The sequence below is a fragment of the Oryzias melastigma genome, linkage group LG14, assembly GCF_002922805.2.
Source record: "Oryzias melastigma strain HK-1 linkage group LG14, ASM292280v2, whole genome shotgun sequence".
NCBI classification, from domain to species: domain Eukaryota; kingdom Metazoa; phylum Chordata; class Actinopteri; order Beloniformes; family Adrianichthyidae; genus Oryzias; species Oryzias melastigma.
This window is the reverse complement of record NC_050525.1, coordinates 1,213,900-1,226,553: the sequence shown is the minus strand read 5'-3', so window position 1 is coordinate 1,226,553 and position 12,654 is coordinate 1,213,900. Positions and strand designations below refer to the sequence as shown.

Sequence of the window (12,654 nt, the reverse complement as noted above, 5' to 3'; positions counted from 1 at the left end):
CCTTTCAGCACCCGTCCGTGGACGTTGTCGGGTCCAGCAGCTTTCCGTGGGTTGATACCCTTGAGGGTCCTTCTCACTTCAGCTGCTGAAGTTGACTGTTAAGTCAACTGCACAGACACGAATTTAGGCAATCTGATGTCCTGTGGCGTGACTTGTATTTGTCTTGGCTGCATTTCATTTAACATAACACCCCTTGAGGAACAAAAAGAACAAAAAAAGTGTTGTTCTTAACTTCCGTCTTGTCTGTTTTAGGGAATAAACTGTTGAGAACTGTTAAAGACATCTCAGATCTGAGTGTGAAAATGTCTCAACAAAGTACCTGCGATGCAATTCACCAAAGAAGACATCAGGGTAGGTTTTTTTTTTTTTTTTCCCAGAGAGATGCATTTTTAAATGTATTTTAACTCTAAAGGTTCAGAAGTCTTTACTTGATATCAACATGTTATGTGAAGTTTGTCACATAGGGCGGTTTTTGGAACTTTGCAGGCAAAAAGAATTTAGGCAGGTCTATCTATTTTGGGGTCATTTTTAGGATGTACCTATTCAGTCAAGCCACAATTCCATTCAATTTATAGTTTTAAAGTTTTGAATTAGATTTTTTTCCAATTTCATTTTTTCTCTCAACACAATGATTTTAAGGCCAAGTATGTTTTCTTTTTGCTCCTTACATCAAACAGTCTGTTTTGCTACCGACAGGATTCAATACAATTATACATAATATTGAAATAATCACAAATCCTTTCACACTCGGTTCATGTTGTGCTCCATGTGACGGACCGCTCTGCACGCTGCTCGACGCAAACCTTACTCGCACGCCTTTGCAGTCAGTGCAAATGACCGTTCAAGCACAGCTTGCAGAAAAAAAGGTATAAAGAGAGTTGATAAAAAAGAGAACGGCTCCTGGGAAGGATTCAGAAGGGAAAAGCTCAAAAGGTCAAAATGAAAAAGAAAAGTTGCAGAGTGATCAATTTCAGGTTTGAATTTGCGTTAATAGTTAATTTTCCTGTTCAGTTGAAGAGTGTTCTGCGAGGTGAAGCAGCACACAGAGTGCAACATCACAGCCGATTGTGCAATCCTATGTAAACTGAGTTGAATGTGTGCCGCTTGTTTACTCAGCGTATGTGAATAATGTTATGCCTTAATATTTTTTACATTGTTGACCCTTTCATTAGATGTGCTTATTTAAATTGTAATGTATTTCACATTTGTCTAGAATCTGTTTATTGTTTGATCTGATGTAAAAATTGCACTGAAAAGACAGAGGTGAGGAAACAACAGTGCTGTTTGTGATAGTAATGAAGAAACAAAAGATCTTTGGTTTTATGAATGTTTATAAGTTTGGGAGGGTTTGTAATGTTGGTGTTGCACAAAATCACCAAATACTCCCACTGTGCAAAAGTTATGATGTGAAGACTTCTTATTCACTTCAGTGTCACATGTTGGTGCCCTGAGGGTGCAGAACGCTGCGCCAGGCACCATGTTTTTTTTTTTTTTCGAAATCCCGTCGAGTATCAACGTCAACAGGACTTCTTTACAGCTCATAGTCTGGGTGTGGTTGTTGAAGGTGTTTATTCTATGTCAAATTTGAACTTATTTCAAGCATTATTTCATACTGCTCTCTGTGGAAGTCATTTCAGAATCTGCACATTGACAATAATAAAGACAGAATGGGCTACTTCAAGTGTAATGAAAATGTAAGGACCTTCTTTATCACTGTCAGATAGTAAGATTAAATCTACTTTTAAATATACAAATGCCGGGAGCTCGCTCTGTACAATGTGGCATCCACACTGTAAGGACTGTGGACGTTTTTGTCACTTCTGTAATGGGTTTGGGTCATGTTCTGTTTTGAATTGTCCTTCAGTCACATCAGTTTCAGGTTTGTCAAGATTCACAGCTGTCTCTATTTCAGTTAATTACCCTCAGTCTGTATTAGTGTCTAGTTTTTCAGTTCTTCCTTGTCAGGTCATCTGATCTGTTCTGCCACCCTTTGTTTGGCTCCATGTGTTCTTCTCAGTTACATGCATCATTTCCCCACAGTGATCTCCAAAAGGACTCTTGGATAAAACAAATTTGTGTCTGACTTTATGTTTAATATTGTTTCTGGAACCTCTCACATTTAAAGAAATAATGGACAGAGACATAAAATTGAAATAGAAACAAGGAACAGAAAAAAATGATTTGACCATAGAAGGAATAGAAAAGTTTGAATTGAGAATTTATGGTCCCTCAGGAACGGAACAGGATAAAAGCCTGCAAACCTTGACCAAAAAAGTTGTGAACTAATACCATAACAATAATTTCATTATTAAATTGGTTTTATATAGTGCCTTTAAATGACCTTGGTCAAAAAAGGCACTGTACATTAAAAGTTCAAAGAATAAAAACAGCTAAAATATTTAAAACACTTATACATAAAAAGTAGGCGTGGAGATAAAAATATAAATGACATAAAAACACAAGATAAAAGCAGAGCTAAAACAATAAAACACACCACCAGAGCAGAGTCTCATGCTGTGTCAAATGCCTGGCATTAAAAGTGGGTTTTTAGAAGTTTAAAAAAAAAAAAGAAGAAATGGACAGTGGTAATTCATTCCACGGTTTCGGTGCACAGATTGAACACGCTTGTTCCCTTCTGAACTTCTTAGACCTCAGTATACCTCCAGGAGAAGCTGATGAGCTGACCTGAGGCACCAGGTTGGGGTGTAAGGACAGAGAAGCTCAGAGAGGAACAGTTGTTTAAAGATTTAAAAACAAATTAAAATGAATTCTGAAATTCACAGGGGTGATGTGATCACTCTTACGCGCTCCAACCAGATCCAGAACAGCAGCGTTCTTCACCAGCTGAAGACGTGAGAGGGACGACTCCAAAATAAAGTTACAGTAATCCAGCCGGGATCTGATAAAATGTGAGGATTACTTTCTCAAAATGATGTTTAGATAAAAATGGTTTCACAAACCAATGTGGCACGTAGCATACCTCGTATAGGTAGAGGTTTTAAGAGACGAAATTTGGAGAGCTGCTTTTGAAGTCACTTGTAAATACAGTAGTACTTGAAAAAAAATAGTGTAATAAAATAATAAACTAAAGCAATAAAAAACTAAAGTTAATACATTTTAGCAGCTTACTCATTGACATGTAATAAGTGTGCTTGAGATGACCCTGGAGGATGCACCTCTGCACATGATCACCTGGAGCGCAGCGTATGCTGGTTAGTTTTTTGCACCGTCACATGTGCACCAACACGAAAGTATGTGCGAAAGGGGCAGGATGCTAAGAGGAAGGTATCAGAGCAAGAATGATTATTTTGACGAATAAAAAGACTGAGTAATAACTGTCTATTTTTTAATGGAAGTCAATTTGATTTTGACCTTCTTTGAATTTGTGGGTCCTAGCAGAAAAGAATAGCAGAAATGGAAAAAATTAAGTTTAACCATGTATAATGGAGATATTTTGCTTTTTTTTTACAGGAAAGAAACCATACATTGTGATTGCTGTGAGTGTTGGTCTCCTGTGTGTTATTCAGGCGGTTCTCAACATTTCACTTCGTCTTTCTCTCAGTAAGTTATTTTTGTCTCAACTTTAACATTGAAATAAACAAAAAATTCTATCTTCAAAAGCTACAGATTTGTCTAAGTCACAGTCATTTCTCTAAATTTGAAAATAGTTTTGCAGTCATTTTTATTAAATTAGATTGACACCCAATTTGTGATCTGTCTAAACTACAAAAAAAATATTTTGTTTATAAAAATGCCTGTGGCCAGTGAAACATCAGCGTTACGAATGTGGTCATACATGTTTCAAACGTGGGATAATCTGCACAAACCTGTGTGTGTCTGAATCAGGCACAAATCTCGCAATAGTATGAAGATCATGTTTAAGTTTTAGTGAAATATCAAGAGTTTTCATACCTCTTCCAAGATATTCAACTATTTCATACTTTTCAGCAGAGATCCCAACCGTGTCCCCCCCCCCTACATCTGTTTTCCTACTAACTGAAAGGTTTCAGTACAAGTAAACAATTATACATAATACTGGAATGATCACAAAACCGTTCCTACTGGGTTCATGTTGTGCTCCACATGTGATGGACCGCTACGCACCCACACCAGCTTAGCACAACCAACCCAACCCAGCAACCCCCTCCAAACTTAAAAACTTCGGTTTAGTGATAACTGCAAGATATATATATATATACATTGTAAAATTTAAAGTAATAAATACACTTAAACTGTCAGTCTGTGTTTAGGCTTTTTTACAATTAGACATGTTTTCCTCTTCCTGTTCTGTCAGCATGTTCTGGGGGAACTGAGGAGATTTTGAAGAACAGGACCAATGAGGGAGAGTCAAAGAACGTGACCATTAAGGATGAGTCAAAGAGTGTGACCAATAAGGACGAGTCAAAGAACCTGACAAATGAGAGGGATGAGCTCAGGCAGAAGATGAAGAAATATGGTGAGGACAGAAATGAAATTTAAATTTTCATGTGAACTGTGTGTGTGTGGGGTGGAGGGGGATGCTACTGATGAAAAACTATATATTTTGCTTTAAACTGTCATGAAAGGGGCTATTCCATGAAAAAAAAAAAACTTTTTGAGCTTTTAAGTATACTATACTGTTCATTCCTTACTATAAAAAACCCCAAAGCAGCATTCACACATTTCATATTACTATAACTAGCAAACCTACAAAAAATTAAAGCATTTAATTGTACATGCAATAAAAGCACCATCAGAATGAACTTTCAGTTACTCGGGCGCCGTCTCATAATGCAACAAAAGATGAATAGCACAAAAACACTTCTTTTTTTAATGGTTGTGAAATATTGATGTTTTTTTTGTTCTGATGTATTCAATCCTATTGCTGTTGGTTTTGCATACTAAATACAAATGCAGAAACATTTCAAACAAACATAGTTGCAAAACTATTTCAACACTTTTATTTGTGCAATATTCTTATGAAACCATTTTTTGGAGTAAATGCCAATGTATGTTTAAAAAAAGGAATTTGACTTACAGCCCAAGCCAGGGTCTCATTGTGCCGATCCCAAGCCCGGATAAATGCAGAGGGTTGTGTCAGGAAGTGCATTTGACATAAAATCTTGCCAAATCAAATATGCGAATCAGACCTACGAAATCCATACCGGATCGGTCGAGGCCCGGGTTAACAACGACCGCCATCGGTGCTGTTCACCGACAGGGTGCCGGTGGAAATTGGACTACTGTTGGTGGAAGAAGGAGAGGAGGAAGGCGGGTTCGTAGGGAGAGAGAGAAGAGGAAAGTCACTAGTGTTGGACTGAGAGTTGGGACTTTGAATGTTGGAACAATGACAGGAAAGGGTAGAGAGTTAGTGGACATGATGCAGAGGAGAAAGGTAGACATACTGTGTGTCCAGGAGACCAGGTGGAAAGGTAGCAAGGCTAGAAGTTTAGGAGCAGGGTTCAAGTTGTTCTATCATGGTGGAGATGGGAAGAGAAATGGAGTAGGAGTTATCCTAAAGGAGGAGTTTGTTAGGAGTGTTGTGGAGGTAAAAAGAGTGTCAGATAGAGTGATGAGTCTGAAGATAGAAATGGAGGGTGTCATGTTCAATGTTGTTAGTGGGTATGCCCCACAGGTAGGATGTGAGCTGGAAGAGAAGGAGAAGTTCTGGTTGGATCTTGATGAAGTGATGATGAGCATCCCTGGAAATGAGAGAGTTGTCATTGGTGCAGATTTCAATGGTCATGTTGGTGCAGGAAACCGAGGTGATGAGGAGGTGATGGGCAGGTTTGGTATCCAGGAGAGGAATGTAGAAGGACAGATGGTGGTTGATTTTGCAAAAAAGATGGAAATGGCGATAGTGAATACATTCTTTGAGAAGAGACAGGAACATAGAGTGACCTATAAGAGCGGAGGTAGAAGCACACAGATAGACTACATCTTGTGTAGACGGTGTAATCTGAAGGAGATCAGTGACTGTAAAGTAGTGGTTGGTGAGAGTGTTTCCAGACAGCACAGGATGGTGGTGTGTAGAATGACTCTGGTGGTGAAGAAGATGAAGAAAGAGAGGGCAAAGGCAGAGAAGAGGACAAACTGGTGGAAGCTGAAAAAAGAAGATTGTTGCATGACTTTTAAGAAACAGTTGAAACAGGCTCTGGGTGGTCAGGAGGTACTCCCAGATGACTGGATAACTACAGCTAATGTGATCAGGGAGACAGGTAGGAGTGTACTTGGTGTGTCATCAGGAAAGAGAGTTGATAAGGAGACTTGGTGGTGGAATGAGGAGGTGCAGGAGTGTATACGGAGTAAGAGACTAGCTAAGAAGAAGTGGGACACTGAGAGGACTGAGGAGAGTAGACAGGAGTACAGGGAGATGCAGCGTAAGGTGAAAGTAGAGGTGTCAAAGGCCAAACAAAGAGCTTATGATGACTTGTATGCTAGGTTGGGTAGTAAGGAGGGAGAGACTGACCTGTACAGACTAGCAAGGCAGAGAGATCGAGATGGGAAGGACATGCAGCAGGTTAGGGTGATCAAGGATAGGAATGGTAATGTGGTGACAGGTGTCAGTGGTGTAATGGAAAGATGGAAAGAATACTTTGAAGAGTTGATGAATGAAGAGAATGAGAGAGAACAAAGAGTAGAAGAGGTGACGGTTGTGGAGCAGGAAGTAAGAAAGATTAGTAAAGGTGAAGTGAGAGGGGCTTTGAAGAGGATGAAGAGTGGAAAGGCTCTTGGTCCTGATGATATACCTGTGGAGGTATGGAAGTGTCTAGGAGAGATGGCAGTGGAGTTTTTGACCGGGTTGTTCAACAGGATCTTAGGTGGTGAGAAGATGCCTGAGGAATGGAGGAGAAGTGTGATGGTGCCCATTTTTAAGAATAAGGGAGATGTGCAGAGTTGTGGTAACTACAGAGGAATAAAGCTGATGAGCCATACAATGAAGGTGTGGGAAAGAGTAGTGGAAGCCAGACTAAGAGCAGAAGTGAACATTTGTGAGCAGCAGTATGGTTTCATGCCAAGAAAGAGCACTACAGATGCAACATTTGCTTTGAGGATGTTGATAGAGAAGTACAGAGAAGGTCAGAGAGAGCTCCACTGTGTCTTTGTAGATCTGGAGAAAGCTTAGTTGTGTCCCTTTAGTTGTTTTTGAGGTTATTTGTTTTTGATTGTATTGCTTGAAGTATATTTTCTTCTTCTAACAACTTTTTACCAAAAAGAGTGGCAGTATTTGAACGGAAGCTTGTATTACGTCTCTACAACCACTGCAAACTGGCAGGAGAGTCGAAATGACTGTTTGTCGAAGGGAGCAGACCTGGTTGTCATCAATGATGCTGCTGAGAACGTGAGTGCGCTAATTTTTCAGGTTCTGCTAACCCTTTCCCCTTCATTTTTGTTGCAACCCTTTATTTAGAAATATTTCCTTCAGTACAAATGTAATAACGGCTCTAAATCCTGGGTCATCTCTAAACTGATACTGAAACTGTCTTTACAAAAAAGGATTTTGCCAGAGGATTCGGAAAGAGAGTCTGGCTTGGGCTGTACAAAAATGGATCCAGCTGGAGATGGGTTGATGGAAGTTACCTTACAATTAGGTTAGTGCAGTTTAATTTAATAAATCTTTCTGTGATTTTATGATAAAAATGTGTGGTTACAAGGGTCACGTTTTGGGTTTCAGCTTTTGGGATGAAGGAGAACCGAACAACGATAAGGACCAGGAAGACCGGGTGGAAATGGCAAGATATTACCAATCCAACGGGTGGAATGACAATTCAAAGGAAACAAGATACCACTGGATTTGTGAATACAATATTTTTTAGCAAGAATGCAATTTGCTAAGAACTACTAAAGATAAATTAGCTTTTGTTGAGCTTTAAACCTTGATACAGATAATCTGCTGTCTGCTCTGCTCCTCTTCCCAGACATTATGAAAATATTTGAATACAGTGATATAACATAATTAATTTCTGATTAAGTCAATTATTTTTTCAACCAGTCTCACTTTTCACGTTTGTTTTTTTGTTATTTTAATTGTCGAACTCATTTAATGGAGTGACCAATTTCTTGTTTTCTGCAGCATCATCCAAATAAATTAGTTAAAAATCACAACAAGTGATTTCTTGGATCATTTTTAACATTCAGTTGTCAGAGTAAAAGTGTTTCTCAGATGAATTTTACAGACCTCTCTTATCTTTTTAAGTGAGACTACTTCTAGAATCCCTGACTGACAAACAGAACCAAATGAAAAATCAACTCGCTGAGATAATCTGATTCTCTGATTTTTTTCTCTTACCAGTTACTCAGGGAACCAATGCCTTTAGCTTTTCTTGATAGACCCACAAAATGCATTATTGCCAAAGAATAAAATGTAATAACAAATTTTAGGAACTGAGTAAATGAAATGTATAAAACAGATACACTGCAAAGCAACCTTTTGCTTGTGTCAAATAATAGTACAAGATGACAGTTTCTTTGAATTTGAGAGTGTTGTGTTAAACCGTGAACTTTTGAATACGTGATACATTATCAGACATCAACTTATGTTAAGGCAACCAAGCAAAAGCAACAAAAGTGTCTCTGACAATCTTTTTGGCTTCTTCCTTTTTTGAGTGTTAAAAAAATAAAAGAGGAACCATTGCTCTATTTGTTGAAGAATAAAGACAAATCTATTAATTTTTTTAAATAAACACATGTGAAATGTCAAAAACCAAAGCAAACTTGTGCTTGAACACCTTACTGGGAAAACATGCGAGTGAAAACTTTGTGAAATGCAGTGTCTAAAGAGAAAATGGAAAAAAGCAAATCACTTTGTTTTTATGGTTTTCTGTAGGTTGAAACTTTTTTCTTCCCCCTCTAACTTTTTGTCAACAATTCAACTGATTCCTCTCACCCAAAGAGAAACAAATCAACAGGTGACAACATAGATGTCAACAAAACATTCAAAGACCTTAATGAGTTCATTACTCTCATGAAAACTGAGCTAGCGCTGCTTTTAGAGCTATCTGAAGAGATCAGAACGAGAGTCAGCATTCTGGAGAAACGAGTGGACGATTGTGGAAGTGGAACAACACAGTGGCGGCCTGTGCATTTAAGAGCTGGGCCTTCAGTCTTTCTCCGCCAAAACCATCCTTGTTAAAATGAACTATTTTATGTTTCTAAGACCATCCTGTTATATATGAATATTAATTATGGAGCAATTCCATCATACATGGATCATTTGAATAGACTGAATTGACTACAATTGCACATATTGTTGAAATAAACTCTGCACGTGCATGTCTTCGCCCACTGCGATAGAGCTGCAACAAAGCTCAATTGAGAACTCATTAATCTTAAAAATAAGCATTTTTGTTAAATGTTTTTTTATTCACAGCAAATCCAACTATTTAAAGACTAACTCCATCCATGAAGCAAGTCCAGGAGTTCAACGGGAGATTTCTCTGAAAAATCCTGCATGCCGTATGACAGGCAGCTGTTGTCAGCCAGATCAGAGCGGAGAGAGATACGTGCGGGAAGTTTTACCTGCTGCTCCCGGAATCTCTGGGGCGTCGATGAGGGTGATAAACACTAGTTTTTCATGGTCTTGAAACCTGTTTTTTCTTTTTTTTTGTCTGGGAAATGATATTGTCCAAAATCCTGCGGGTAAGCTGCTGGTACAGTGACGAGACACTGCTGGGTTCGGGAGCAGCCACGATGTGTTCAGTTGCACTTAGAAATTCTTATTTTGGTCCCCTTGTCGCTCAACATTGTCACAAAATTCTGATACCTGGCCTGGCAGAACTGCCGGGAGGCTGAAAGTATCCTGCTGAGATGGGCTGGGTAGTTTCGGGGTTAGCAGCACCTTTTTGACGATGTCCAATTTTTCCGAAAAAGTCGATCTTAAGAATGGCTTACGCAATAAATCCACAGTTAAATCAACTTATCATACTTCTTCTTCTATTGTGAACTGAAAAACAGAGTGTAATTGAAAAAAAAATCAGGGGCAGCTGCTGCCTACGGTCGGAAACAAAATACCGTATTTTCTGGACTATAAGCCGCTTCTTTTGTCCTAGGTTTTGAACCATGCGGCTTATACAAAGGTGCGGCTATTCTGTGGATTTTTCTTCCACTGTTAGAGGAGCTCTAACCAGAAATAGAATCAAAAACTAGAGACAAAAAAATCTATGTAAATCAGAATAGTCAACGCTACTTTTTCTTTAGCAGATAGAACACTCATGACAAATTGCTAACTGGTAATTATTTTCAAATCCTCGCTTCTTCATTTTAAGTAGAAGGCCATAGAGCTTGCTATCTAGAAAGGAAACCGCACTGCTCTACACAAGCTTAGCATCAATTAATCTATGCTGAGACACTGGAGACAGCAGGTGCATACATGTACATTCACAATTCAAAATTGTTGTCTACATGCAGTAAATATCAAATTTTTCAACATAGATATCTGTGGCTTATAGCCCGGTGCGGCGTGTATGTGTTTTTTTTTTCTTCTTTTCTTTAAATTGAGCAGATGCCGCTTATATACAGGTGCGGCCTATAGTCCAGAAAATACGGTACTTGGTAACGCAAGCTTTGACCATCCAATCAGAGGCGAATACGTCATCAGTCGTCCTCATGAGGCTCCAAAGACCAACTCAAATTCTGATTGGTTGAATCAATGTGATCCATACATGGCTGTGGATTAGTCAGCAGTCTTTTTTTATGGAAAGCTCCACAAACACCAGAACTGAGGACAGAAGCTGACTATGAGGCAGATTTTCATGACCCTAGTAACAAGGGAGAGTTAAAGCCTGATTGGTTAGAAACTTTCAAGTGAAAAAACAGTCTGACAGCAGTGCCTCCAGGGCGTAGGGCTGTGAGAGAAGCTGATGGAAGAGTTGGAATGATATAAAATGTATTTCGGACAAATGTATATACATAAAAATATTTCTCTGTGATTTAGATACTTCTTTTCAGGTAATTTTAGGCCATCACTGAAGGCTTTGCAGGCCCTGACTGCACCCCACTGCTCCAAGATGAATAATGTAATCCTCATTGGATTACGGATCAAACCCCAGGCCAAGGCTAGCAGAGCCAGAGCTAACAGAGTTAGCAATGCTTTTGATCATGATGAGAGCAGTGGTGAGACTGTTGAACATCACGTGGAAATATTTTTTAAGTGTAAAGAGATCTCCCTGGATCTAAATACCATTGAGACCTACCACCCACTTCTCTGGAGAAAGATAAACCAGTGACCATCATCAGGTTTGTGAATCCAAAACACAAATTATCTCTGTTGAAACAGTGGTAAAATCTTAAAAGGATCTGGTGTTTATCTCAATGACCCTCTGACCAGAAGGAATGCTAAAATTGCGAAGCATGCCAGGATCCTCAAGTGTCAAAATAAAACTTGGGTGAAAGGCTGCATAATCTTTTTAAACCACTCAGTACACTGAACCATCTAAGGTTGATCACAGATGTCTGAGCAAACAAATGCAGTAATAAATGGATTAGTCAAATATAAGTTGTAGAAAATCATGGCTCCTGGGATCTATGCTATCTAACTGTCAAGTCAGCTGCCACAGCCACCTTGTTTGGCCAGGCTTCCGATTAGAGTAATCACCATAGATGTCGTTCACCTGCTCCTGCATCTTCTTAAGCACGCTCCTGTATTCCACTTTCTGCTCACCTACCCTTTGGAACAAGCTACTGAAACACATCTGTGACTGCACTGGCCTAGCTTCATTTAAGAAAACTCTTAAAATCCATCTTTTTAAAATTGCATTTAACCTTTTGATTTTATTTCATAATTTGTATTTCCATCTTAAATGGAATGTTTTCTTATTATTGCTTTTTTAATGTAATTTGTTTGGTAAGCGTCTTTGAGTATCTTTTAAAAGTGTTATATAAATAAATGTATTAATAGTAAGTTTGCTTGCTCTCACTCCCGTTCAAGAAATCTACTGAACTTTTTGTGACAATCTTAGTAGTTAATAGCTTCATTGTGTCAAGTCAGTTGGGGGTTGTTTTGGCCACCAATACTCAGGGGAGGAGAAGATTAGTGTCATTTTAGGCCACTGAACTGGTGTTCTCTAAGGTAACAGAAGAAAATGATGATGAAACTGCATCAGCAAATGCTTCTTAAATCACCTTCATTGTGCCTGAATCCTGAAGATCTAAAGTTGAACTCGGATGGAAGAAGCTGTTATCAAAGTCTTTGTCCATGTATTGCAGTCTAATGTTGGTATGCTTCACCTTGCTGAGAAATCCATCCAGAAGGTCATGCTCTCCTGCCTGACCTCCAGCAGCTGTTGTCTATTAGGTCATTGCTACACTGTCTCCCATCCTCATCTGCCTCATTACTCTCACCTGTTCAGAACTGCATATATTCATCTGCTTCTCTGCTAGTTTGTTGTAACTCGTACCACGTTCAAGCTCAGTTCTCATGTATTGTTGCCTCCTTGCTGTTCACCCTGTTTCTGTCTGTGGCTAATTACTGAACTATCCTCTTTCTCGGTTTTATCTATTATGACACAAAAACTTCTTGTTCCAAATTGGCAAGTTCACTGATTAAAGGTTCTTAAACTTTTTCATAACTATTGAATTTCCAATCATTTATTTTGATTAATGCTGCTGGATAGATGGATAATCCAGAATACAGTTTATGTGTAAGGAAACTGGGGGCAGATTTTTTTTTTTTTTTTT

The 12,654-nt window shown here is 38.8% G+C and overlaps 1 protein-coding gene across 1 annotated transcript; it reads left to right on the top strand.

Annotated features, from left to right (window-relative positions):
* Positions 1–3,215: 3,215 nt before the first annotated feature.
* LOC112142500 (C-type lectin domain family 4 member M-like) lies at positions 3,216–9,531 on the top strand. The gene is made up of 7 exons (XM_036215311.1): positions 3,216–3,561; positions 4,295–4,456; positions 7,131–7,347; positions 7,406–7,412; positions 7,477–7,571; positions 7,655–7,712; positions 9,445–9,531. The coding sequence occupies exons 1-7, from the start codon at positions 3,444–3,446 to the stop codon at positions 9,529–9,531; spliced, it is 744 nt and encodes a 247-aa protein (XP_036071204.1). The 5' UTR covers positions 3,216–3,443.
* The last annotated feature ends 3,123 nt before the right edge of the window (positions 9,532–12,654 follow it).